Here is a 26,790-nt window from a genome sequence, read left to right as displayed (position 1 = left end):
TCGGCAATGTCACTCACAAACATATTGAACAGAATCGGCCCCAGCACCGACCCCTGAGGCACTCCACTACTCACCTTTCCCTCATCCGAGCGAATTCCATTAACCACCACCCTCTGGCGTCTGTGCGTCAACCAGTTCCTAATCCAGTTCACCACGTTGGGTCCTATCTTCAGCTTGTCAAGATTATTTAAGAGCCTCCTGTGGGGAACCGTGTCAAAAGCTTTGCTGAAATCTAAGTAGATTACGTCTATAGCACGTCCAAGATTCAATTCCCACAGCTGTTAAGAGCTGAATATCAACCAGTTATGTGTGGGCCAGCTCCTGAAACCCGGAAACTCAATGCCAGTCCCTGGAAATGACCAGACACTGAATTTCCGGTTTTAACGCTGGCGGCGGACAGCAGAACACTGATCGGCACCGGCTGAATATCGGGGTCCTCAGAGTTTAAAGTTCCCAACTCTCCACATCTCACTTTCAGACTGCAGCCACATGATTCACCCACCCTCCCCTCTGCTCTACAAAATTAGTGCAATTCTCCTACCCAGGGTATTTCTTTCCCATGCTGCAGAAGAGACTTACTCAGGCAATATCTGCTCTAACCCGCTGAAATAAATCTCCTGGGTAATTTTCTTCAAGCCTCTGAATTCTACAGATCAAACCACTCTCAGAGATCCTCGGTCTTTTTCTAATGCTTCCTTGAATCCAGATACAATCCTTGTCTCCACTATCTCCACCGGGAGGCTGTTCCATGCATCCACCACCATTTCTGTATAGAAGTACCATAATTTTACACATAGTAATCTGCCCAAATATATAACACATGCATATTGCGTGTTTATGTAAAAATAAACTCGTATAATAAGAACAGCCATACTGGGTCAGACCAATGGTCCATCTAGCCCAGTATCCTGTTTTCCAAACAGTGGCCAAGCCAGGTCACAAGTACCTGGCAGAAACCCAAATCGTGACAACATTCCATGTAGAACCCCCAAAGAATAGCAAGATTCCGGAATCCTAAAGAGTGACAAGATTCTGGGAGGAAAAAAGTGCGTCTTATAGTCCGAAAAATACGGTAATTCATTTTATGCTGCTTACCCTAGAAATAAGCAGTGGGTTTTCCTCACATCCATTTTAATAATGGTCTATGGACTTTCCCTTTAGGAAGCCATCCAAACCTTTTTTTAAACCCTAACTCCTTTTACCACATTCTCTGACAAAGAATTCCAGAGTTTAATTACATGTTGAGTGAAGAAGTATTTTCTCCGATTTGTTTTAAATTTACTACTTTGTAGCTTCATCCTGTGCCCCCTAGTCCTAGTATTTTTGGAAAGAGTAAACAAGTAATTCACGTCTACCCATTCCACTCCACTCATTATTTTATAGACCTCTATCATATCTCCCCTCAGCCGCCTTTTCTCCAAGCTGAAGAGCCCTAGCCGCTTTAGCCTTTCCTCATAGGGAAGTCGTCCCATCCCCTGTAACACTTTTGTTGCCCTTCTCTATACCTTTTCTAATTCCACTATATCTTTTTTGAGATGCAATGACCAGAATTGAACACAATATTCTAGATGAAGTTGCACCATGGAGCAATACAAAGGTATTATAATATCCTCATTTCTGTTTTCCATTCCTTTCCTAAAAATACTTAACATTCTATTTGTTTTCTTAGCCACCGCTGCCACACACTGAGCAGAGGATTTCAACGCATCATCAATGATGACGTCTAGATCCCTTTCCTGGTCAATGACTCCCAATGTGCAACCTTGCATGACGTAGCTATAATTTGGGTTCCTTTTTCCCACTTGCATCACTTTGCACTTGCTCACATTAAACGTCATCTGCCATTTAGATGCCCAGTCTCCCAGTCTTTCACAATCCTCTTACGATTTAAAAACTTTGAATAACTTTGAACACAATATTCGAGGTGCGGTTGCACGATACAAAGGCATTATAACATCCTTATTTTTGCTTTCCATTCCTTTCCTAATAATACCTAAAATTCTATTTGCTTTCTTAGCCGCAGCAGCACACTGAGCAGAAGGTTTCAACGTATCATCAACGACGACACCCAGATCCCTTTCTTGGTCCGTGACTCCTAACCTTGCATGACGTAGCTATAATTCGGGTTCCTCTTTCCCACATGCATCACTTTGCACTTCCTCACTTTAAACGTCATCTGCCATTTAGACGCCCAGTCTCCCAGTCTTGTAAGGTCCTCTTGTAATTTTTCACAATCCTCCTGCGATTTAACGACTTTGAATAACTTTGTGTCATCAGCAAATTGAATTACTTCACTAGCTATTCCCATCTCAAAGTCATTTATAAATATGTTAAAAAGCAGCGGTCCCAACACAGACCCCTGGGGAATCCCACTAACTACCCTTCTCCATTGAGAATACTGACCATTTAACCCTACTCTCTGTTTTCTATCTTTTAACCAGTTTTTAATCCACAATAGAACACTACCTCCCAGTGGCGTTCCTAGGGGTGCTGACACCCGGGGCGGAACGCCGATGCGCTCCCCCCCTGTGCAGCGCGACACCCCCCCCCGGCGAAAAAAAAAACCCTCCCCCCGGGTGCACGCTGCTGGGGGGGGTGCCGCGCACCGGTCAGCGTCATTCTTTCCATGCTCCCTCTGCCCCAGAACAGGAAGAAACCTGTTCCGGGGCAGAGGGAGCATGGAAACGAACGACGCTGACCGGCGCGCGGCACCCCCCCCCCAGCAGCGTGCACCCGGGGGCGGACCGCCCCCCCCTCCTTGGTACGCCACTGCTACCTCCTATCCAATGACTCTCCAATTTCCTCTGGAGTCTTTCATGAGGTACTTTGTCAAACGCCTTCTGAAAAATCCAGATACACAATATCAACCGGCTCAATCTTTATCCACATGTTTGTTCACCCCTTCAAAAAATGTAATAGATCGGTGACACAGACCACTGACCAATACAGCAGCTGCCCCCTGGATCAACCCCATCCTGTTTAGCAGCACAATTACACAACGTACAGGGCTATAAGTACATCTATACAGCAGCACAACCCCTTTGTTAAAATTCATTGGGACCAATATTTCAAATGGTGAAACTGAGCGGGAGAGGCTCCTTCACACTCAAATTGTGTTGGGTGATCCCCAGATTTTCAGCGGAACATAACTAGATAGGGGTCACTGAAAATCTGAGGAGACTGCCGCTATCTGGTTAGTGCTGGGGCAGTTGGGGGGGGGGGGCAGAATCTTGGCAGAGCTGGGATTTACTCAGCTAATGGTGATTTTCAGACCCCAAGCTGATATAATGCCCAGAAACAGGGACTCCGAGAGGGAGAGGGACAAGATCCCCCCAGGCCCGCTCTCCAAGGCTTCTGAAGGCAGGCACACAGGCAGAAGGTTCTGCTCCTTCGATCTGTCTCTCTCCTGCTCCTTTGTGCTTGGAGCTGGGTTATCATATTAGCACAGCTCTGCCTCCACATTCGTTCTACATGCCTCATCCCATCCCATCTCCTCCTGTGTGAAGTACTTCCTCTTTCCACAAAGGCGGGAGGGGACATGGCAGGAAGGACTGTGGTGGCAGAGCTGTGTTAACGCCACAACCCAGATCCCAACACACAGGAGCAGGAGAGAAACACCTGGTGGTGGTGGTGAGGGGGTGTGGCAGAAGTGGCGGCCCAGTAATGGGGGGGGGGGGGGGCTTTGTGTCTTGGTGGCCCTGCCCAGAAAAACTTAGGACACTAAAAAGGCTCTGCTAACTTTATCTGGACAGTTATTCAGGCACCGGCCTACATGGGGTCCAATATCTGATAGCTTCTAGTGGCCAGCCAAGATTTTGCTGATGTCCAGATTAAGCCCAGCACTGAGTACCCGGGTCAAATTCTGCCCACAGCCCTCAGCACCTTTAGGATCACTAACTGACACAAGCTAAATACTGGCCCGTATAAATTTTGGGAGTGGGGGGGATTATCAAGCTACACATATACTTACGTGGGGGAAGGAAATCCTTTTGCCTCGCATTCAATTAATATATTGTCTCTGGGGTCTACGATATGGTTTTTCACCGACTGCTTGGTAATGGTTGGAGGCTGATTCACTGCGGAACACACAAAGGGAAAGAGTGAGTACACGGAAAGCACAAAAATCGAATCCCCCACCCCCTGTCGGCCTTCCCCGCAGCAACCATCTGCCCCTATCGCTGGTGCACACAGAACAAGGGAAACACAAAAAGAACTGCACACTGCATGCACTGCAGAATCATCACAACATATCAGGATAAAACGGTTTAGAAAAAAGTCCTCTCGTCTGCCCGATGACATGCGGGGTCGGTGCCCTACAGTTTGCACAAAGAAATATCAGTAAGACTTACAGTCATTCTGAATGTTTGCTGTTAGTTCCCATGTAAGCAAAATGAAAGAGGAAAAAAAAGACAAAAAGATTAATCACTTAAATAACCCCCCCAGCACACACCCTCCCTCCCCACATACATCCCCCCTTCACACCTCTCCCCCACTGTAAATGAGCTGCAGAAGTTCCAGTGCAGACATGCTAAGGTATGTTACCCTGATCTGTATGCAGGAGAAATGCTGAGAGACTGAAGGAAGAGCAGATGTGCATTGTGTAAGGGGGGGGGGGGCACATGTAATGTTGGCAGCTGCTGGCTGATTCTGTATTTAGGTAAGAGACAAGATGTACTAATCCCCCCCCTGTACTTAGAGCAACCATTAATGTCATGCTGTGAACGCACCTCAACCCATGACCCTCAGACACTGTAGATACTGCACAACAGGTATGAGGCAGGGAGATCTTTCCCCGCTGTGGCCAGGGGTATCCTGCTACCAGGGGTGGTGCTTGGGGCAGGGTTTAAGCCTCTTGCATCCCCAATTCGGACTTTTCTGCTGCTTTGGCTTGAGGAGTGGGTGAATAGTGATCCAACTTGTCACCTTGGTCTTGTCATCCTTGAGGTTTTTCTGCACAGCAGTCATCCCGGGTAGTCAGATGCAGAAAGAGCTGGAAGTTTTAGGCAGATGGTGTGCAGCTGGAAACCAATTTTGGTTTGCACAACCTCTCTCTTGCATTGAAACTTTGCCGCATATTGGTTTAAAGGTTCCACAATGGCTTCCCACCCAAAGTACGCTGATTCACTGCACGCCCCGGGCTCTCATCAGCCTCTCTCTCTGGTGTGGTTTATGCCTGGTTTGGCAGGAAAATTACCCGCTGTCTCCATGTGCAAGATCAATCCTTCACCTCTGTGGGTTTCCTGAGACTTCTTCACCCACTCCCATTTTGGTTCTACTGAGGGCCCCCATTCACTGCTCCCGAAGTGTCTGCAACATGGCTCCTTGCTCAGATGATCACTGATTTCACAACTGCAGTATGACGGATATGTCGTGCACAGACCATGAGCACGTGAGCGTTCACCTCTGTGGGTTTCCTGAGACTTCTTCACCCACTCCCATTTTGGTTCTACCGAGGGCCCCCATTCACTGCTCCCAAAGTGTCTGCAACATGGCTCCTTGCTCAGATGATCACTGATTTCACAACTGCAGTATGGCGGATATGTCGTGCACAGACCATGAGCACGTGAGCGTTCACCTCTGTGGGTTTCCTGAGACTTCTTCATCCACTCCCATTTTGGTTCTACCGAGGGCCCCCATTCACTGCTCCCAAAGTGTCTGCAACATGGCTCCTTGCTCAGATGATCACTGATTTCACAACTGCAGTATGGTGGATATGTCGTGCACAGACCATGAGCACGTGAGCGTTCACCTCTGTGGGTTTCCTGAGACTTCTTCATCCACTCCCATTTTGGTTCTACCGAGGGCCCCCATTCACTGCTCCCAAAGTGTCTGCAACATGGCTCCTTGCTCAGACGATCACTGATTTCACAACTGCAGTATGGCAGATATGTCGTGCACAGACCATGAGCATGTGAGAGCGTTTTTCCCCAGCAGCTGCTTTTGACCTTGGATTGGATGGAGGACAGCCATCTTGTGAATAACAAAAGCGTTGAACCTGAAGAGCTTCGAGTCTGTCTGCCAACCACTGGCCACCTTGTGGTTGGACTGAAGAGCTCTGTCGCTACCATGAGTAAAAGAAATGTCTGCTGCTAGTGGAGCTTCTCGAAATTAGAAAGTAAAACAGAAAAGAAAGTTTGAGACCAAGGGGCTCACCGCATCTATCACCTGCTGGAGATTGAGAATACTGAGGTTTCCAGGGGGCTGAGCAGGGCTCTTATTGGCTGGCTCAAAATCAGTCTTCTCCGTCTCCACCTGCTGGTAGGCATGCACAACCCAACAGTCATTCTCGACCGGTCTGGAGGGACGCTAAGCAAAGAGCTGCTAATGCAGTCATACTTGGCACTTATCCTGTGTCACAGTTACCATGGATAACAAATCTTACCTGCAAGCATGGGACTGATGACGGAGGACATGCTAACCCTCACCTTTCTGGAAGGCCCTTCCAGGGCTCCAGTAGTAGCCAACTCTCAGTTGGTAAAGCCGCGCATAAAGTGGGCGAGGTGACTTCTGATAGAGAACACGAATTGGAAGGACCCATTTATCCTGATCGCAGCGGGGCCACAGCAGCAACATCTAAGCCAGGAAGCTCAACCCTGGCAAAAGTTAGAGAGAACATACCTCCAGCGTCAGCTAAAGGCAAAAAGTGGACATAGCGACAAAAATACCGACCTCCAAGGTGGAAGAGGCAAGGAAGTGGGAGATTGGATGTGACCCAGTTGCTGCTTATCCTAGTCAACCACTGACCAGAGAAGGGTGTGATCTATAATCTCGAACTACCTGTTATCCTACCATCAAAGGATCCCAGTTCCCAACAGCACACAGTTCTACAAACCCATCCACAGTGATGGAAGGTGACGCACAGTGGGGACGCTGAACACCGCCTACTAGACTGCCCATGCAGCTTGGGGGGGGCCTAAGGGTCGTGGCTAATGTTAATACCTCAGCTTTTTCTCCCAGTGCTTTTCCTCAGCACTTCTCCCCTCATGGGGCTACCTGGTAGTTACCTATTTATTACTCTGACCGCCTTTTGATTTCTCCATATCACAACTGGCTGGATGCCAGTTACCCACCTGTTCAGGGTGAACCACAGCATTAAAGAGGCACCATACACCTTTCATCTGCCCTAGCAAAACCTGTGGCTGATCCCCATGCCAACGAGGCTCAGAATATGCAGAGATGTTGAGTGTGCCTCATTACCATTACCCTCCCTTTGCCCTGTGTGTGAGTGTGCATATAAAAGTGTACAACCCCTGCCTGTCACTATTACTTCCCCCTGCCATGGCTGCACTTTGAGGAAGGTGGTTGTAAGCATCTGCAGTGATCCAGAACAAGAAAAATGCGACAAAGAAAGTTGCCCAGTGTCTAAGCAACATTTCTTTGTCGCATTTTTCTTGTTCTGGATCACTGCAGATGCCTACAACCACCTTCCTCAAAGTGCAGCCATGGCAGGGGGAAGTAATAGTGACAGGCAGGGGTTGTACACTTTTATATGCACACTCACACACAGGGCAAAGGGAGGGTAATGGTAATGAGGCACACTCAACATCTCTGCATATTCTGAGCCTCGTTGGCATGGGGATCAGCCACAGGTTTTGCTAGGGCAGATGAAAGGTGTATGGTGCCTCTTTAATGCTGTGGTTCACCCTGAACAGGTGGGTAACTGGCATCCAGCCAACGTCATGAGATATAAGATTCCTAGTGAAAGAACCTGATACGGACTGTGCAGAACTGGCAGAGCCAAGATGAATTCAGAGGTGAACTACGGCTTTCTCACAACCTCACAGACTCATAGAAGGTTGCAAGCGACGTGACCACATCACACCATTTTTGCAAAAACTTCATTGGCTACCAGTACAATACAGGGCTAAATTTAAAACTCTATGTCTGATCTTCAAGGCCCTGTAAGGAAATGGCCCCGAGTATCTGAAGAATAGGATGATCCTCCACACACCGCCAAGGACACTAAGGTCCTCCCAAGGACTTTCACTAACTATACCCTCTCCAAAAGACATTACACAATGTGATACCCGCAAGCGAGCTTTCTCCGGAGTAGTCCCCATACTCTGGAATGCATTGCCTGAAAGACTCCATTTAACACGAGACTATCTCTACTTCAGTAAGCAGGTGAAAGCTTGGCTCTTCAACCAAGCCTTTAACGAAAGAAGTAACTAACTTGTTAGTCTCACTCACACACACAAGGATTGACTCGGGCTGCACACACTGCAGCGGGACATGTTTATCCACTCCTACCCTAGCTGAGATAATATTTAACCATCTCTCTGACCTCATGTGCAACTTTCTTCAAATCAATCGCCTTACTTTCTAATTCTTCCTACTTTCTTACTCATCTATATGTTACAACTTTACCTTACCCTTCACTACCAATTATAATGTTCTAGTACATATTGTGTTGTCATTGCAAGTAGTATACCATGCCATACTTTGTATTGTTACTTGAATATTTTTACTGCTGTAATTGCCTATTGCTCATGCTTGATCTATTCTTACTGTACACCGCCTTGAGTGAATTCCTTCAAAAATGCGGTAAATAAATCCTAACAAATCAATAAACCTACCAGATAAGTACCTGCTCTGGAAAAGTATGACCCCCCCCCCCCCCTCCTGACTGCCCCCAGCTCCCCATCCTGCCAACTCCTGTGTCAGCATGTAGCTCACAAAATGAGACTCAGGTGCCAGAAGTGATGCTTCCCAAGTGAGAAGTGCAAAAAGGCTGTTGTCAGTGCCCTGAGGGTAGTACCGAGGAACAGAACATTTCACCGAATAATCAGTAACTGCGTGAATAAGAAGACCGTTGGGGTTTTGCTCCTTGCTGGTGGTGGCCACAGCACTGGCAAGAGAAGCGTCACATCTCGCAGAAGTTCCTGCTTAAAACAGGAGGTTTATGGATTAAGGTGATACTTGTTTATAAATAGCACTTTACCCATATAAACTGCTTCTCCCGTAGTACAGTTAAAGTATCTGTGGAGCTCCTGGGGTGTATTTTCAATAATACAGGCTGTATTTTCATATCTGCACATTATTTTCTATGTCTTTGCGGTCTTGGTCTCAAAGCAGACTCTTTGGAAGCCGACCCCAAAACCCACATGACCCAATGCAAAGTAGATCTAATGCCAGTGGGGTGGGGGGCTCTCGGAAACCTCTCTGTTATATATAGTTTGTAAAAACATGAAAGTGTGGAGAATTGGTGAGCCAATAGTAACAATACATCGGTGATGGGGGGGGGAGGGATTTTGTGGAGAATAAGGAACACTCCGGCAATTAAGGGCAGGACAACGCTGGAAAAGGAAAAGACTCAAGACCCTCACTCCCACGAAGCAGGGGCGTAGCTAGACTGCAGCTTTTGGGTGGGCCTAGACAAGAAGTGGGTGGGCACCCAGTGTTCTACGCCTCCCCCACCAACTTAAAAAAATATCTCAGCTGGTGGGAAAACACTGCTCTCCACCTTGGCAGCCTGCAGCAGGCATGCGCCGAAAACTGAGCATGCGCAGGTGTCAGCTTAGGAAGCTCAGACTGCTGAAGTGGAGAGCAATGTTTTCAGCACCATCAGGGGGAGGTCTTCAACTGGCAGAGCTTGGGATCCCCACCAGCTACCACTAAATGAGTGCCCACTGTTAGGTGGGCCTAAGTAGGTGGGCCCCGGCTCACCCAGGCCCACCTGTGGCTACGCCACTGCCACGAAGCCACAATACTAGTCTTTGTGACATCACGCTACAGCCTTATGATGGGTACGACGATGCGGCAGCGCCCTTCTTGAGCTGGCGGGAGCCGAGGGGCTCTGGTAGAGAACTTACGATGCAGAGGGACCTCAATGGCTGTGATGAGGTGATGCAAGCAGAACAGCAGCACCCCTGCGTGTGACAGCGGCATCCTCCACACCACCATCCTGCAGGCAGAGCGAACACCTTCCCCTGTCTGCTGCTACTTCGGACCACGACTCACTCGTTCTGAAAGAGAAAGAAGAGAAACCAGAAATACATCACCACAATTCCTCGATGCTCAATGGGCTCAACTATTTTAACTCTGCCTGTGGAACAATGAGAAGTTGAAATAATGGGGAGAGCAGCTGTGCCGTACCTTGCCAGGATCCCCATTGGAGCAGTGTGCTGGAGCAAAAGGGGGTGACAGGAATCGGTGGAAGATCTCTACGAAAGCTCAAGCCTGGCCCCTTGGGAGCCCCAGAGGAGCCAGGATCCCTGTCTGTTTGTTTTCCTAAGGTATTTATTTTATTTTTGTTACATTTGTACCCTGCGCTTTCCCACTCATGGCAGGCTCAATGCGGCTTACATGAGGCAATGGAGGGTTAAGTGACTTGCCCAGAGTCACAAGGAGCTGCCTGTGCCTGAAGTGGGAATTGAACTCAGTTCCTCAGTTCCCCAGGACCAAAGTCCACCACCCTAACCACTAGGCCACTCCTCCACCAGGTACTCTAATTACTTTGTGATAATGGTTAAGCGTAAGGGGAAAGTTAAAGACACTAGCACCCTGAAGATCAGAGGTCCTATGGATAGACACCTGTTGCCCAAAGTAAGCCCCCTCACTCATGATCATTTATCAACCTCTGGCACCTGAGTGTGGGTGGTCATTCCACTCCACATCATGCAGAGGAGGATCTTCCCAAGTTGGTGTTACCTCCCAGGGTGTGGTATCTACAGCCTCTGTTGGATCCCTTTCTGTATCACCTCAGGTTGTTCCTCTACCAACAGCTGAGGTGTGTCCTAACTTAGCAAATTCAGATGGTAAATTCTCACAAGAGATTAGTTTGAGAGACAGGAATCTAAAGTACAAATCAATCTACACTTCCTCCTTTTCGTTCATCAGCCCACAATCCTGGAATGCTTTGCCGAGACTACTGAAAGAGACAACGGATCACCCAACATTTAAAAAATTACTAAAAACGTATTTGTTTAGTAAAGCCTATCCCAAAGACCACAATACCCTTTAAACCCCTATTTCCATTTTGTTTGTTTTCGCCCTCTACACTCGACAGAAACAGCACTCACTAAAGTCTGTAATAACCTGTTCCTTGCAAAATCCAAAGGTCACTACTCCATCCTCATCCTCCTCAATCTATCTGCCGCTTTTGACACTGTCAATCATAATTTACTTCTTGCTACACTATCCTCATTTGGGTTCCAGGGCTCTGTCCTCTCCTGGTTCTCCTCTTATCTCTCCCATCGTACCTTCAGAGTACACTCTCATGGTTCTTCCTCCACCCCCATCCCGCTCTCTGTTGGAGTTCCTCAGGGATCTGTCCTTGGACCCCTTCTCTTCTCAATCTACCCCTCTTCCCTGGGCTCCCTGATCTCATCTCATGGTTTCCAATATTATCTTTATGCTGACAACACCCAGCTTTATCTCTCCACACCTGACATCACTGCAGAAACCCAGGCCAAAGTATCAGCCTGCTTATCTGACATTGCTGCCTGGAAGTCCAACCGCCACCTGAAACTGAACATGGCCAAGACTGAACTCATTGTCTTTCCACCAAAACCCACTTCTCCTCTCCCTCCACTCTCTATTTCAGTCGATAACACCCTCATCCTCCCCGTCTCATCTGACCGCAAGCTCGGAGTCATCTTCGACTCCTCCCTCTCCTTCTCTGCGCATATCCAGCAGATAGCCAAGACCTGTCGCTTCTTTCTCTATAACATCAGCAAAATTCGCCCTTTCCTCTCTGAGCACACCACCCGTACTCTCATCCACTCTCTCATTACCTCTCGCCTTGACTACTGCAACCTACTCCTCACTGGCCTCCCACTTAGCCATCTATCCCCCCTTCAATCCATTCAGAACTCTGCTGCACGTCTTATCTTCCGCCTAGACCGATATGCTCATATCACCCCTCTCCTTACTTCACTGGCTTCCGATCAGGTACCGCATACAATTCAAGCTTCTCTTATTAACCTACAAATGCACTCAATCTGCAGCCCCTCATTACCTCTCTACCCTCATCTCTCCTTACGCTCCTACCCGTAACCTCCGCTCATAGGACAAATCCTTCCTCTCAGTACCCTTCTCCACCACCGCCAACTCCAGGCTCCGCCCTTTCTGCCTCGCCTCACCCTATGCTTGGAATAAACTCTCTGAGCCCATACGCCAAGCTCCCTCCCTGCCCATCTTCAAATCCTTGCTCAAAGCCCACCTCTTCAATGTCGCTTTCGGCACCTAACCATTATACCTCTATCCAGGAAATCTAGACTGCCCCAATTTGATTGACTGCACTTTTTTGTCCTTTAGATTGTAAGCTCCTTCGAGCAGGGACTGTCCTCTGTATTAAATTTTACAGCGCTGCGTAACTCTGGTAGCGCTTTATAAATGTTAAGTAGTAGTAGTAGTTTGATTACCCGCTTTTTGCCTTATGTCTGCTTCCCTTTTGTTGCTCCTGTTTTCCCATTCGTATTCTCTTATTTAGCTGCTTACGTTATTGTATTTGTTACGTTTTAAGTAACTATTTTATTCTGCTGTACTATGTAATTTTCTTGTAACTTTGTTAGCCACATTGAGCCCCGCACAAGCTGGGAAAATGTGGGATACAAGTGAACCAAATAAATAATAAATAAATTAAATCTACCATTCCACAATTACTACTACTACTACTATTTAGCATTTCTATAGCACCACAAAGCGTACGCAGCACTGCACAAACATAGAAGAAAGACAGTCCCTGCTCAAAGAGCTTACAATCTAATAGACAAAAAATAATAATAAAGCAAGCAAATTAATTAATGTGTAGAGGAAAGAGGAGAGGAGGGTAGGTGGAGGCGAGTGGATACAAGTGGTTACGAGTCAAAAGCAATGTTAAAGAGGTGGGCTTTCAATCTAGATTTAAAGATGGTCAAGAATGGGGCAAGACGTAGGGGCTCAGGAAGTCTATTCCAGGCGTAGGATGCAGCGAGACAGAAGGAGCGAAGTCTGGAGTTGGCAGTAGTGGAGAAGGGAACAGATAAGAAGGATTTATCCATGGAACAGAGTGCACGGAAAGGGGTGTAGGGGAGGACGAGTGTGGAGAGATATTGGGGAGCAGCAGAGTGAGTACATTTATAGGTTAGTAGAAGAAGTTTGAACAGGATACGAAAACGGATAGGGAGCCAGTGAAGCGATTTGAGGAGAGGGGTAGTATGAGTAAAGCGACCCTGGCGGAAGACGAGACGGGCAGCAGAGTTTTGAACCAACTGGAGAGGGGAGAGGTGATTAAGTGGGAGGCCAGCAAGAAGCAGATTGCAGTAGTCCAAACGAGAGGTGACAAGGGTATGGATGAGGGTTTTGGTAGAGTGCTCGAAAAGAAAGGGGCGGATTTCACGGATGTTGTAAAGAAAGAAACGACAGGTCTTGGCGATCTGCTGGATATGAGTAGAGAAGGAGAGAGAAGAGTCAAAGATGACCCCAAGGGTTTTGGCAATCTGCTGGATATGAGTAGAGAAGGAGAGAGAAGAGTCAAAGATGACCCCAAGGGTTTTGGTAGAGTGTTCGGAAAGAAAGGGGCGGATTTTACAGATGTTGTAAAGAAAGAAACGACAGGTCTTGGCGATCTGCTGGATATGAGTAGAGAAGGAGAGAGAAGAGTCAAAGATGACCTCAAGGTTTCGAGCTGAGGAGACAGGGAGAATGAGAGAGCCAACAACAGAAATAGACAACGGGGGGGGGAGCGGGGAGGTGTTTTCTTCCTCAGCAGAGTAGACAATTTTCTAATTTAGCTAATAAGATTACTGCTATGGGCTCCAGATTGTCTCAGACCCATCTTTTAGGGTCTAATTTGCAGACTGCTTCAACATCTTTCATTCAGGACAACCTAATTTTGCATAGGCAGTTAACATTTCTTGCAAACCAATTACATGCTAAAAGTATTTGTATACTGAATCTTCCAACTTTTTCACCTTCTGTCTCCCAAGATTTTATTATATAGATATCTGGAAAGGAAATTATTTGATAAAGTAGTTGATAAGAATTTTTACGATTGATGATATATTTCTGTATCTCAAAGCTGCATCAGTTGAAGGGGCCCAAGGGATAGTAGCCCATGAATCTTTAGATCTGACTGCCCTTTTTGGAAACTCCCAAGGGCTACCTTCTCGAATACTCTTTCAACTCCCCCCCCCCAAAAAATATAACAGGGGTTTTATATTCAAGTATAAGGTAACTTCCTCCCACCCCCAATGATGAGCATTTCTTACTGCACACTCCCTCCACTTCCTGCGGTTACCGGCATTTTATTCACAGGTCCTACCTCGTTCAGCTGCTGCTTCTGTCCTCCTCCCCCGATGACCGGGGCTACTATCGTTCACCCCCCCCGACCGGCATTCGAAGGAAGGATGCTCAGTTTTGCGGCCAGCCAGTTCAAGTCAACTGCACCATAAGGAATTTCTTAAATTAAGAGACACTAGTAACTGCATTTAGGGTTCTTCTTGCAGTTTCCCCGTAAGTGTTTAATAACTTTAAATGATACTTATTACGTATATTTCGAAGCGAATCAGCCTGAATGATTTCTGTTTCATAAAGAAGTTTCTATAGAGGAGTGATATGGGGTGGGGGGGGGTGGGGAAGGTTGTTCAGTATGGCAAGAATTTGTAATGGATTGAGGGGCCCTTTTACTAAGCTCAACACATGCCAAAATGGAGTTACCGTCCAGTTACCGCGTGGCCTTTGCAGTAATTTCATTTTTGGTGCACGTCCGATATGTGTGTCTGAAAAATATTTTTTTATTTTCAAGCGCGCATAACAGACGCGTGCCAAGTGGCATTTGGCGTGCATAGGTCATTACTGCCTGGTTACCGTGTGAGTCTTTACCGCTAGGTCAATGGCTGACGGTTAAGGTCTCAGACCCAAAATGGACGTGTGGCAATTTTGATTTTGCTGCAAGTTCATTTTCGGCAAAAAAAATAAAACGGCCGTTTTTACAGGCGTGCTAAAAAAATGGATCGGCGCACGCCCAAAATCTGCGCCTACACTATCGCAAGCCATTTTTCAGCACACACCCTTAGTTTTTCTAAATTCTGATTTACCTTTAAGATTTCTTTTTTACGCACAGCTTCTCTTCATTAATGTGGCCTATAACTATTTTCTTATTTTGATGATGGAAATTAATATATAAATCCTAAATTTTAAAAAAGAGAAGTTGAATTAACGGCTTTGTTGTCGCCTTTTATGAGGGCGTGGCGCCGACCTGGATATGATGAGGGATATTTTATAAACGTTTCCAAAAATGTGTCTGTTCTATAGAGACAGCACAGGGGCCTTTTTGCCCCTTACGGACGAGGCCACTGGGCTAGAAGGACCATCGGTCTGACCCAACATGGCTGTTCTTATGTTCTATTTTCAGCAGCGTGCAAAGGTCCTTGCACAGATTTATGCCTGTGGTGACACAGACTCCACTAGCTGTGTGGACTCTGTAAAAGAGAAGTTGAATTAACGGCTTTGTTGTCGCCTTTTATGAGGGCGTGGCGCCGACCTGGATATGATGAGGGATATTTTATAAACGTTTCCAAAAATGTGTCTGTTCTATAGAGACAGCACAGGGGCCTTTTTGCCCCTTACGGACGAGGCCACTGGGCTAGAAGGACCATCGGTCTGACCCAACATGGCTGTTCTTATGTTCTATTTTCAGCAGCGTGCAAAGGTCCTTGCACAGATTTATGCCTGTGGTGACACAGACTCCACTAGCTGTGTGGACTCTGTAAAAGAGAAGTTGAATTAACGGCTTTGTTGTCGCCTTTTATGAGGGCGTGGCGCCGACCTGGATATGATGAGGGATATTTTATAAACGTTTCCAAAAATGTGTCTGTTCTATAGAGACAGCACAGGGGCCTTTTTGCCCCTTACGGACGAGGCCACTGGGCTAGAAGGACCATCAGTCTGACCCAACATGGCTGTTCTTATGTTCTATTTTCAGCAGCGTGCAAAGGTCCTTGCACAGATTTATGCCTGTGGTGACACAGACTCCACTAGCTGTGTGGACTCTGTAAAAGAGAAGTTGAATTAACGGCTTTGTTGTCGCCTTTTATGAGGGCGTGGCGCCGACCTGGATATGATGAGGGATATTTTATAAACGTTTCCAAAAATGTGTCTGTTCTATAGAGACAGCACAGGGGCCTTTTTGCCCCTTACGGACGAGGCCACTGGGCTAGAAGGACCATCGGTCTGACCCAACATGGCTGTTCTTATGTTCTATTTTCAGCAGCGTGCAAAGGTCCTTGCACAGATTTATGCCTGTGGTGACACAGACTCCACTAGCTGTGTGGACTCTGTAAAAGAGAAGTTGAATTAACGGCTTTGTTGTCGCCTTTTATGAGGGCGTGGCGCCGACCTGGATATGATGAGGGATATTTTATAAACGTTTCCAAAAATGTGTCTGTTCTATAGAGACAGCACAGGGGCCTTTTTGCCCCTTACGGACGAGGCCACTGGGCTAGAAGGACCATCGGTCTGACCCAACATGGCTGTTCTTATGTTCTATTTTCAGCAGCGTGCAAAGGTCCTTGCACAGATTTATGCCTGTGGTGACACAGACTCCACTAGCTGTGTGGACTCTGTAAAAGAGAAGTTGAATTAACGGCTTTGTTGTCGCCTTTTATGAGGGCGTGGCGCCGACCTGGATATGATGAGGGATATTTTATAAACGTTTCCAAAAATGTGTCTGTTCTATAGAGACAGCACAGGGGCCTTTTTGCCCCTTACGGACGAGGCCACTGGGCTAGAAGGACCATCGGTCTGACCCAACATGGCTGTTCTTATGTTCTATTTTCAGCAGCGTGCAAAGGTCCTTGCACAGATTTATGCCTGTGGTGACACAGACTCCACTAGCTGTGTGGACTCTGTAAAAGAGAAGTTGAATTAACGGCTTTGTTGTCGCCTTTTATGAGGGCGTGGCGCCGACCTGGATATGATGAGGGATATTTTATAAACGTTTCCAAAATGTGTCTGTTCTATAGAGACAGCACAGGGGCCTTTTTGCCCCTTACGGACGAGGCCACTGGGCTAGAAGGACCATCGGTCTGACCCAACATGGCTGTTCTTATGTTCTATTTTCAGCAGCGTGCAAAGGTCCTTGCACAGATTTATGCCTGTGGTGACACAGACTCCACTAGCTGTGTGGACTCTGTAAAAGAGAAGTTGAATTAACGGCTTTGTTGTCGCCTTTTATGAGGGCGTGGCGCCGACCTGGATATGATGAGGGATATTTTATAAACGTTTCCAAAAATGTGTCTGTTCTATAGAGACAGCACAGGGGCCTTTTTGCCCCTTACGGACGAGGCCACTGGGCTAGAAGGACCATCGGTCTGACCCAACATGGCTGTTCTTATGTTCTATTTTCAGCAGCGTGCAAAGGTCCTTGCACAGATTTATGCCTGTGGTGACACAGATTCCACTAGCTGTGTGGACTCTGTACGTGGGTATTTTAAAAAGCGCACTGCGTACATTACAACGCCACCTGGAGCTAGTTTTCTGTGCGTCTTTTCACACAGTATACTCTTGTACAAAAGAGCTATTTTCCGTGTGCAAAATGTGCTTTAAACACAGATAATGAGGGCATTTTTAAAAACCGTTTGTGCAGGTAAAGCAGGGGCTTTACAGCTGGAAATTGGTTATGATTTCTTGAACACGCATACACAGAGGTGTATTTTCAAAGCACTTAGACATACAAAGTTACATGGAGGGGCATTTTCGATATGACGTCTAAGTTCACGCATACAAAAAGATGGCTTCACATAGAGTTTCCATCTGGCTCTAACCCAAGTCCCTTTTCCAGTCTTCAGCTTTTCCAGCGTTCCTGGCAGCGGTAGCGTTGTACACGCTGCCTTTGGCTCTGCCCCGAAGCCTTCTCTTCAAGTTCCTGTTCCCGCATAGGTGGGAACAGGAACTTGAAGAGAAGGCTTCCGGGGCAGACCGAAGGCAGCGTGTACAACGCTACCGCTGCCAGGAACGCTGGAAAAGCTGAAGACTGTTGCCTGCGGCGGAGGGAGGGAGGGAGGAAGAGAGGGGGTAAACGGAGTCACTATCTTGGACCTCGCGGGGGGGGGAGCAGAGGGAAGATGAATGGGACTGGGAGGGGTGGGGAGCAGAAGGAAGGAGCAAGAGATGGATGGGACTGCGAGGGGTGGGGAGCAGAGGGAAGGAGCAACAGATGGATGGGACTGGGAGGGGTGGGGAGCAGAGGGAAGGAGCAAGAGATGGATGAGACTGGGAGGGGTGGGAAGCAGAGGGAAGGAGCAAGAGATGGATGGGACTGGGAGGGGTGGGAAGCAGAGGGAAGGAGCAGGAGATGAATGGGACTGGGAGGGGTGGGGAGGGGTGGGAAGCAGAGGGAAGGAGCAAGAGATGGATGGGACTGGGAGGGGTGGGAAGCAGAGGGAAGGAGCAGGAGATGAATGGGATTGGGAGGGGTGGGAAGCAGAGGGAAGGAGCAGGAGATGAATGGGACTGCGAGGGGTGGGGAGCAGAAGGAAGGAGCAAGAGATGGATGGGACTGGGTGGGGTGGGAAGCAGAGGGAAGGAGCAAGAGATGGATGGGACTGCGAGGGGTGGGGAGCAGAAGGAAGGAGCAAGAGATGGATGGGACTGCGAGGGGTGGGGAGCAGAGGGAAGGAGCAACAGATGGATGGGACTGGGAGGGGTGGGGAGCAGAGGGAAAGAGCAGGAGATGAATGGGACTGGGAGGGGTGGGAAGCAGAGGGAAGGAGCAAGAGATGGATGGGACTGGGAGGGGTGGGAAGCAGAGGGAAGGAGCAGGAGATGAATGGGACTGGGTGTGGTGGGAAGCAGAGGGAAGGAGCAAGAGATGGATGGGACTGCGAGGGGTGGGGAGCAGAGGGAAGCCTACTGGAAAGAAGACACTGAATAAAACAGAAGACACTGGGACCAAAGCGAATAGAAAAACTAAATGATCAGACAACAAAGGTAGATAAAAGTATTTTATTCATAATTTATTAATTGAAATGTGTCAGCTTTTTGAAATGTGCATCTGTGATATTTTGCCTGTAAATTCAATTCCTTCCTCCACATTAGCATATTCATTTGCATATGTATATATGCAAATGATATGCTAATATGCTCCGCCCATTCTTTGCCCCCCCAAATGAAACAGTCAAACTACGCCTATGCCCCAAAACCCAGCCAAAACCCACCACCCCCAACTGTAAACCACTACAATAGCCCTTATGTGTGAAGAGGGCACCTATATTTGGGTACAGTGGGTTTCTGGGGAGTTTTGGAAGCCTCACAGTTTCCATCACAAGTGGTAGGGGGCGGTATGGGCCTGGGTCCATCTGTCTACAGTGCACTTCACCCACCACTAGACTACTCCAGGGACCTGAGTATAACATCTGAGGCTGGCATAGAGCAGGGGCGAAGCCAGACACCCAACTTTGGGTGGGCCTGGGCACAAGATGGATGGGCAGAACTCCACCCTGTTCAACAAGTGATTTGGTCTCTCCCTCTCTCGTCTGCATGCCATATGGTCTTTTAAGCATCACCTCCCACGAATACTTTTTAAATAGCAGGTTTTCACCGTCAGCAAGCAGCAGCTAATATACACTGCTCATGTTGGCCCCACAGTCTTCCCGTTTCCGCATAGGCGGGAATACATCAGAAGGAAGGCTGCGGGGCCAGTGCAAATAGTATGTATCAGTCGCTGCTCGCTGCAGGCGAAGATCTGCTATTTACAAGGTACTGAATGCAGGAGGGACAGTTGTTGGGAGTTTTTGGCTGGTGGGGCTTGGGAATCCATGCCAGCCACATCATAGGTGTGCTGCTACTGGGTGGGCCTGGGCCCACCCTTGGCTACGCCACTGGCATAGAGGCTGGTAAGTAATGTTTTAATCACTTCTTTGGGGGGTGGGAGGGGGTTAGTGACCACTGGGGGAGGTCATCACTGATTCCCTCCAGTGGTCATCTGGTCATTTAGGGCAATGTTTTGTGGCTTATTCATTCATAAAACAGGTCTAGACCAAAACATCCAAACTTATAGCCCTGGATGTTTTTGTTTTGTTCCATTATGACTGAAAAACGTCCAAGTGTTAAGAACGCCCAGATCCCGCCCTTAACACACCCCTGACACGCCCCCTTCTGATCTGGACGCACTTCTGACGGATTTCATAGAAATACATCTAAAAATTGGTTTTGAAAATACCAATTTGAATGCTTTTGTGTGAAAAGTGTGCAAATGCACATTTATGCCACTTTTTGGCCAATTTTCTCTTTTGAAAATGAGCCCCATAGTAACCCATGGAACTTTGTAAGTCTTAGTGCTTTGAAATGTTTTATTATCAAAATCAAGGAAGTGGTCTTGCACCTTAACGTGAAGAAGAAAAAAGATCCTGACAACTGGTAAAAAAAAAAAATCGATAATTTCATTCTTGAAGTAGAAGTAATGGAAATAGTGGAAATCAATAATAAATAATGAACCAAGCAGTCAAGATATCCAACAGTCTCCTTCCTTAGCTGGGCGGCTCTGAAGGACCTTGACAAGATCGTCAAGTGCAGAAATGTATCTCTGCAAATAAAGACTCAGTCTGTTCAAACCACGGTATTTTCAATGACGTCATATGGATGTGAAAGTTGGAGAGTGAAGAAACAAGAGAGGAAGAAAATCGATGCCTTTAAATTTATGAAGCTGGAGAAAAAGACTGCAGAAGAAATCACATCAGAATCAGAGGAGATCAAACCTAAGCTTTCCTTTGAAAGTCAAAGTCTTATCATTTGAGTTTTCTACTTTGGACATATTGTGCGAGGTTTAAGATCAATGCAAAAGGGGAAGACCAGCAATGCTATAATAACAGCTATGGATATCACTCCATCAACGATAGCTGCCTGTGACTGAAGGCTTAACAAAGCTCAGGGTAACTTTTCAGAAGGTTGCCATGGGTCAACACTGACTGGACGGTATTTAACAACAATAATTGTCAAAATGGAAGTTTGCACACACTTGTGTTCTGAAAATTTGCCAGTACCTGCACAGAGAAGAGTCTGCATCTATTATTTGCACAGGTGCTCAGTTAGAGACGTTTATCTGTAAGGTGGGGGGGGGGGGGGGGTCCACGTTTGATTCAGTTGCCCAACTTTTAGCTGCCTGGTTCCATCAGTGCTCTTCTGCTCAATATTTGCCAAGAGAGCTCATATAAGAAATTCAAGATGGGGGGTAAAGACACAGTTTTTGATCCGGCTTTTAAGTGTTTATACATTTTTAGATCATGAACCTTTGGAGCATGTCTTTCACATGTACAAATTGCTCTGACATTAATTTGAAGAGTAGCAGAACAAATTCTAATAAATAAACAGTGAAACCCCCCCACCATTCCCTAAATTTAGGTTCCTAGAAAGTGGGCAGACCTAGGGGCTGGCACAGGGGAAGCGAGTTAGGTACCCAAAGCTCATTTTCACTTAGTTGGCCAAATGTAGACATTGGAAGAGCCTCACCTCTCCTTCCTAACAGCACAAATACAGACACAATGTGCAGACCAACACCGCACAATCCCTTCCTCCACCTGCCCAAAGTGAAAAAAAAAAAATTATGGAGCTGACAACCCCTCAACCCCACTATGCCTGAATTCAAAGACATGTATAGAGCTTCTCACCCCTCAGATCTCCCTTCTTTCACCAACCTGAATATCAAAGTGGCACAGGGTCTTCAACACACCCTCTCCCCATCCACACGAACGTACAGGAGCTGCCACCTTCTATCCCCCAAACTTAAAGTGCCCCACCCTTCTCTCTCCAGACTCTGCTGTCCACACGTACGTGGGATAGTGACATGGTTCTGTCCATTCCATTTATTTATTTAGATTTTGCTCACACCTTTTTCAGTAGTAGCTCAAGGTGAGTTACACATTCAGGTACTTTGGATATTTCTCTGACCCAGGAGGGCTCATAATTTAAGTTTATAAATGAAGCAATGGAGTGTTAAGTGACTTGCCCAAGCTCACAAGCAGTGGTGGGATTTGAACCAGCCACCTCTGGATTGCAAGACCCGTGCTCTAACCACTAGGCCACTCCTCCACTAACAATATTCCATCTAGAATCTCAAATAGTAGCAACATTCCATATATTTATAATTTAGACTTTGCTCACACCTTTTTCAGTAGTAGCTGAAGGTGAGTTACATTCAGGTACTCTGGATATTTCTCTGTCCCAGGAGGGCTCACAATCTAAGTTTGTACCTGAGGCAACGGAGGATTAAGTGACTTGCCCAAGATCACAAGGCACAGCAGTGGGATTTGAACCGGCCACGTCTGGATTGCAAGACCCGTGCACTAACCACTAGGCCACTCCTCCACTCCGCATGTACACATGGAGAGGGATTCAGAAGTTCACGCTTAGAGGACCTTGAAGGGATTCAGTGGTTAGCGTACATATGGCACAGTGAATCTGGCCTTCCCATCACTATTAACTCATTGTCAGGGTGACAATAGTTGTTTGTCCAGTCCCCAGCCAGCTGTCAGACCCTGATAGACATTCTGTTGTTAGCAGGAGCTCTGGTTGTATCATTTGGAGAAGGACATCTGAGCACAGCTCCAGCCTCACATGAACAGCCCCAAAGAGCAATGAGTAGAGCTGCAGGAAAAGCCACAGCCCTCCCAAGCCTTGATTGTCCAAGTGTAAGAATAATATGTATTGTTTTGTAGAAAGAGCACTGTTACACGTACACAGCACTGTACAATGGTGAGGGGTAACCAGGTCCAGAGCTGATCTGATGGCTCAGGTGACCCAACCCTATGCTCTACTGTGGAGAAGGTTCCTGGTACCATCTTTCCATCAGGGCTTGGATACTAGCCTAGTAAATAAAGCAGTGGACTGAGAACCAGGGGAGCCAGGTTCAAATCCCACTGCTGCTCCCTGTGACCTTGGGCAAGTCACTTAACCCTCCCCTGCATCAGGTAGAAAACTCAAGATTGTGAGCTCTTTGGGGACAGGAAAATACCCACTACACTAATCAAAGCGCTTTACATAAAAAAAAATTATTAAAAAGAACAGAAAAAATACAACTGAAGTTAAATTAGGAAAGAGTCCACACATCCTCCACCAGAGCAGCCCCCCCCCCCCCCCACACCCTCAAGTACTCACTAAAAGCCAATGAGATAAATATTCAGCTGGCAGGAGTCAGCATTTTTGTTTGTCCACCACTGGCGTTATGCCTGGATTCTCAATGTCAGGCTATGTCCAAAAACCAGCACTGAAAATTCTGGTTAATGCGGCTATTTCTGATCTGGTAAAGTACGATTTCTAGCACTTAACTGCCTATGCAAACAGGGCTGAGCTTTGAGCGGTCAGATTGGTCTGGTTAACCCAGGTGGTTAAGTGCCGAATATCAGCCCTTAACCACATGTGCCGCCCCTGCCCACCCACAAAATAGCTAGTTTTCAGTTTAGCGATAAGTGCGGATATGCAGGGGGACGGTAACAGTTAAGAACCACTGAACATCACTGGATTGCCCTGTACAAGCGATTTAAATGGCAGGAGCCTCTCCTATCCAAGTAAATTGCACTGAATATGACCCCAGTCCCCTGATGTGCCAGAACAGCTGCCGATATTCATGGGGGGGGTGGGGGGGGGGGATAGGGTTACCATATTTTGTCCTCTCAAAAAGAGGACACGTCCCGCCCCTGTCACATATTCCCCTCCCCTGCCCCCCCGTCACCTCCCCTCCCCTTACTTACTATCTATTGCCCTAGTGGTCTAGTGACCTCTTCGGGGCAGGAAAGAGCTCCCTCATTCCTGCCCGGAGCTCTGCCCTTGCCTGCATCCTGTTGCTGTGACGGTCTCAGGATTCAAAATGGCCGCCGAGACTTGAAGTCTCGCGAGGCCGCTTCAACTCTTGGCGGCCATTTTGAACCCCGAGACCGTCACAGCAACAGGATGCAGGGCAAGGGCAGCACTCCGGGCAGGAAAGAGAGGGCTCTTTCCTGCCCCAAAGAAGTTACTAGACCACCAGGACAGTAAATAGTAAGTAAGGAAAGGGGAGGCTAGGATAGGCCAGCCGCCCGCCCGTTTGTCCAGAAATCTGGACAAACGGGAGGACTGGCAAAACCCATCCGGACATGTCCTCAAAAAGAGGCCATGTCCAGGTAAATCTGGACATATGGTAACCCTAGGGAGGGATAACCGGATATCCCCTGCTGAGTATCCCAGGTTAGCAGCTAGTAGGTAACCGGTTATATCGCCTGATATAACTGGCTATCTGTTGAATTTTTAAAGCTGGTTTAGCGGTCATATTTGGTCGCGTGAATACATGGAATATCTTTTGACTGTTTAAAGATAACCAGCTCAGTGCCAGATGCACAAAGCTTACTGTGCTATTAGCGTTTGCTTTAGACTGGTTCTAGTCAGTCTAAAGCAAGCGATCAGATAGTAATGCACAAAGGGGTTTTTCCTGGCTCTAATGAGCGCCGCTAGCAGCCACAAAGAACCCTATGCAAATGTATTACAATGAGCTCATTAGTATTCTAATGAGATCATTTGTAGTCTAATATGTATACCGTGGGATGCGCAGCTCCAGAGCAGAGTAATGTAACGAAAAACTTTCACGGCTGCTCTGGAGCTGTTGGAGAGGAGGAAAGCACAGGCAGGCAGCTACAAAAGGCTGCCTGCTTCTGCTTCCTACCTCTCACGTCCAGTCCCCCCCCCCCCCCCCAGCCAAGCCCCATCAGGAACTCCCTCCAGAATTTTTTTTTATTTTCCCTGATGGTGCAATGGACCCTGACACCCCCCACAAATCTTTTTTCTTTCTATTTCCCTGGTGGTCCAGTGGACTGTGACCCCCCCCCCCCCCCCCCACAAACCTTATTATTTGTATAATTTTCCCTGACCATGCCCCCCCCATGCGTGGTGTTTAGCCCCACCCAATGGCACCCCAGAATGCACTGGGCAGGGCCTGGGCACCACCATTTTGTTCCAGACGGGCCCTTCTACAGGTACAACACGGAGAGGTGCGGATGGGGTTGGGGTCAGGGTCTGGGGTGTGTGTGTGTATGCACGGGGGGGGGGGGTCATGGCTCAGCTGTAGACCATCCAGGGTGAATCTCTCAGAGAGGTCATTAAATAAATGCCAATAAATATTCGGTCATTAAATAAATGCCAATAAATATTCCTTGAGCAAAGACATAGAAGAACTCATTCTGGGTTATATTTACTAAAATGCACTGCCATACCACTAACGGCATTATTTACCACAACGCAACTAAAAATACAAGTTAATGACATCATCACATGCTAACACTTAGCTCACATTAGAACACCTAACCCTCTGTTCGAATGGGAAATGACTAGGGAGTATGTGATAGTCAGAGCTGATAATCAATCCTCCTCCACACATCCTGTCACTACCTCCTTACAGGCATGACACATGCTTTTGTGTCCCGGTCATACCTGCAAAAGGGGGGTGTGACAGCATCAGGACTTGCTATGTTCCATGCTTTGCTTTGCATACAAAAGCTGAGAGTTAGCTCACTCCCACATCTGTCATACACGTCAGAGCAAAGTAATTCCAGAATTAAATCACACAGTCAGCAAAAGAAAAAAAAAAAATCTATCCCTGATGCTCATCTGACAAAGAAGTGATTCCATTTTAAGGCTGAAAGAGCAAACTAGAAAGCAGAAAACCTACTTCTAAAGTACGGTCAGATGGTACCTTTCTAGGCGGAGCGAGATCTTCCAGTCTGCTTCATTGGACCTCCTGGAGGATGTGAGAAGAACCCCAGCGTTCTCCGAAATGAAAGCCATGTGGGGAAGGGGAGGACCTGTCACAGTGCTGCAGCTGCTCAGTCCCCTCCCCCTGTATTCTCCGTCGTAACACGTCTCCAGCAGTGCAAGGCTGCGCAGCTTCAAGCCAGAGCATCCATCTGCCATGTGTGAAGAGGGGGGCAACGGGGGTGCATTTAACTATCTCTGCTAACAGACAAGGCTGCCAGGAGAGGAGCTGCTTTGACCTCTAATAGAATATTAACCCTCTGGGCAACAGCACAGGTCAACATTATCACATAGGTCAGCTCTCCACCTCCTCCCCCTTTACTGACGTCTACAGGGCTGAAATCCAGCCACAAAGCCAGGAATTGAGCAGAGTGGTAAGAGATTTTCTGCAGGACCGAACACTTACAATTCAGTGCAAACTCAGATCCATGGTGACCACTGCAGGCAGCTGACACTGACAGGGTATTTTAATGGGCACAATAGCATTATCTTTCAGAAGAAGTTGCCCAAAATAATGAAAACCCCCGTCTTTGAGGTGACTCAGGCTGTGTGAACCAGACACAAACACAGGAAGAAACTTGCCATCTCCAGATACCGAAGGGTTATAATACAGTCCAAGGGCACCCTCTGATGTACCAGCCTGGGAATCAGCGCCCAGGAAAACTCCTTCACATGTGAATAGAGGGTAGTAGGGACAGGCACAATTGGAAACCTGGACGCTGCAGCAACACCGTAGGATGGGATTTTCCTGGCCTCTTCTGTTTTCCTTGAGGGACAGTCACGGCACATGCGGCTCAATTGGAGACTGGGACACAGGTTTGGGTGCAGGAGGCAGACGGATGCCCTTAGCAGCATGACCACAATGTGCCACTAGAGGTCACAGGGCTGAATCCCACTGCCCAGAGGCACCTACATTTCCAAAAGTTCCTCCCTGGGCACAATGAAGGAGTTGGCACAATTTTGGGGGTGCTCCACACCTACAGAACTGGCTGTTATGCAAATTGTCCCTGAGATCTGAGACTTTACATCACATTATCTTACTGTAAAAATAATGAACCATGAACAGGGACCACAAATCTGCCACGTTTAGCAGGC

At 47.5% G+C, this 26,790-nt stretch overlaps 1 protein-coding gene across 8 annotated transcripts in view; it reads right to left on the bottom strand.

Moving 5' to 3' along the window:
- NFASC (neurofascin) overlaps positions 1-26,790 on the bottom strand; it is a 155,619-nt gene that overhangs the window by 86,571 nt on the left and 42,258 nt on the right. For 7 of the 8 annotated variants that reach the window (XM_030220554.1, XM_030220558.1, XM_030220556.1 and 4 more), the window contains exons 1-4: positions 25,637-25,722; positions 9,813-9,965; positions 4,350-4,367; positions 3,971-4,076 (exon numbers count right to left, since the gene is read on the bottom strand). In XM_030220554.1, coding sequence (XP_030076414.1) covers positions 3,971-4,076; positions 4,350-4,367; positions 9,813-9,903 — 215 coding nt within the window. In that variant the 5' untranslated portion in view covers positions 9,904-9,965; positions 25,637-25,722. Of the gene's footprint in view, positions 1-3,970; positions 4,077-4,349; positions 4,368-9,812; positions 9,966-25,636; positions 25,723-26,790 lie in introns of those variants that run through there. The other variant, XM_030220553.1, reaches the window with a different exon arrangement.

This window comes from Microcaecilia unicolor, chromosome 12, assembly GCF_901765095.1.
Source record: "Microcaecilia unicolor chromosome 12, aMicUni1.1, whole genome shotgun sequence".
Taxonomy (NCBI): Eukaryota; Metazoa; Chordata; class Amphibia; order Gymnophiona; family Siphonopidae; genus Microcaecilia; species Microcaecilia unicolor.
This window is presented reverse-complemented; position numbering and strand designations above follow the sequence as displayed.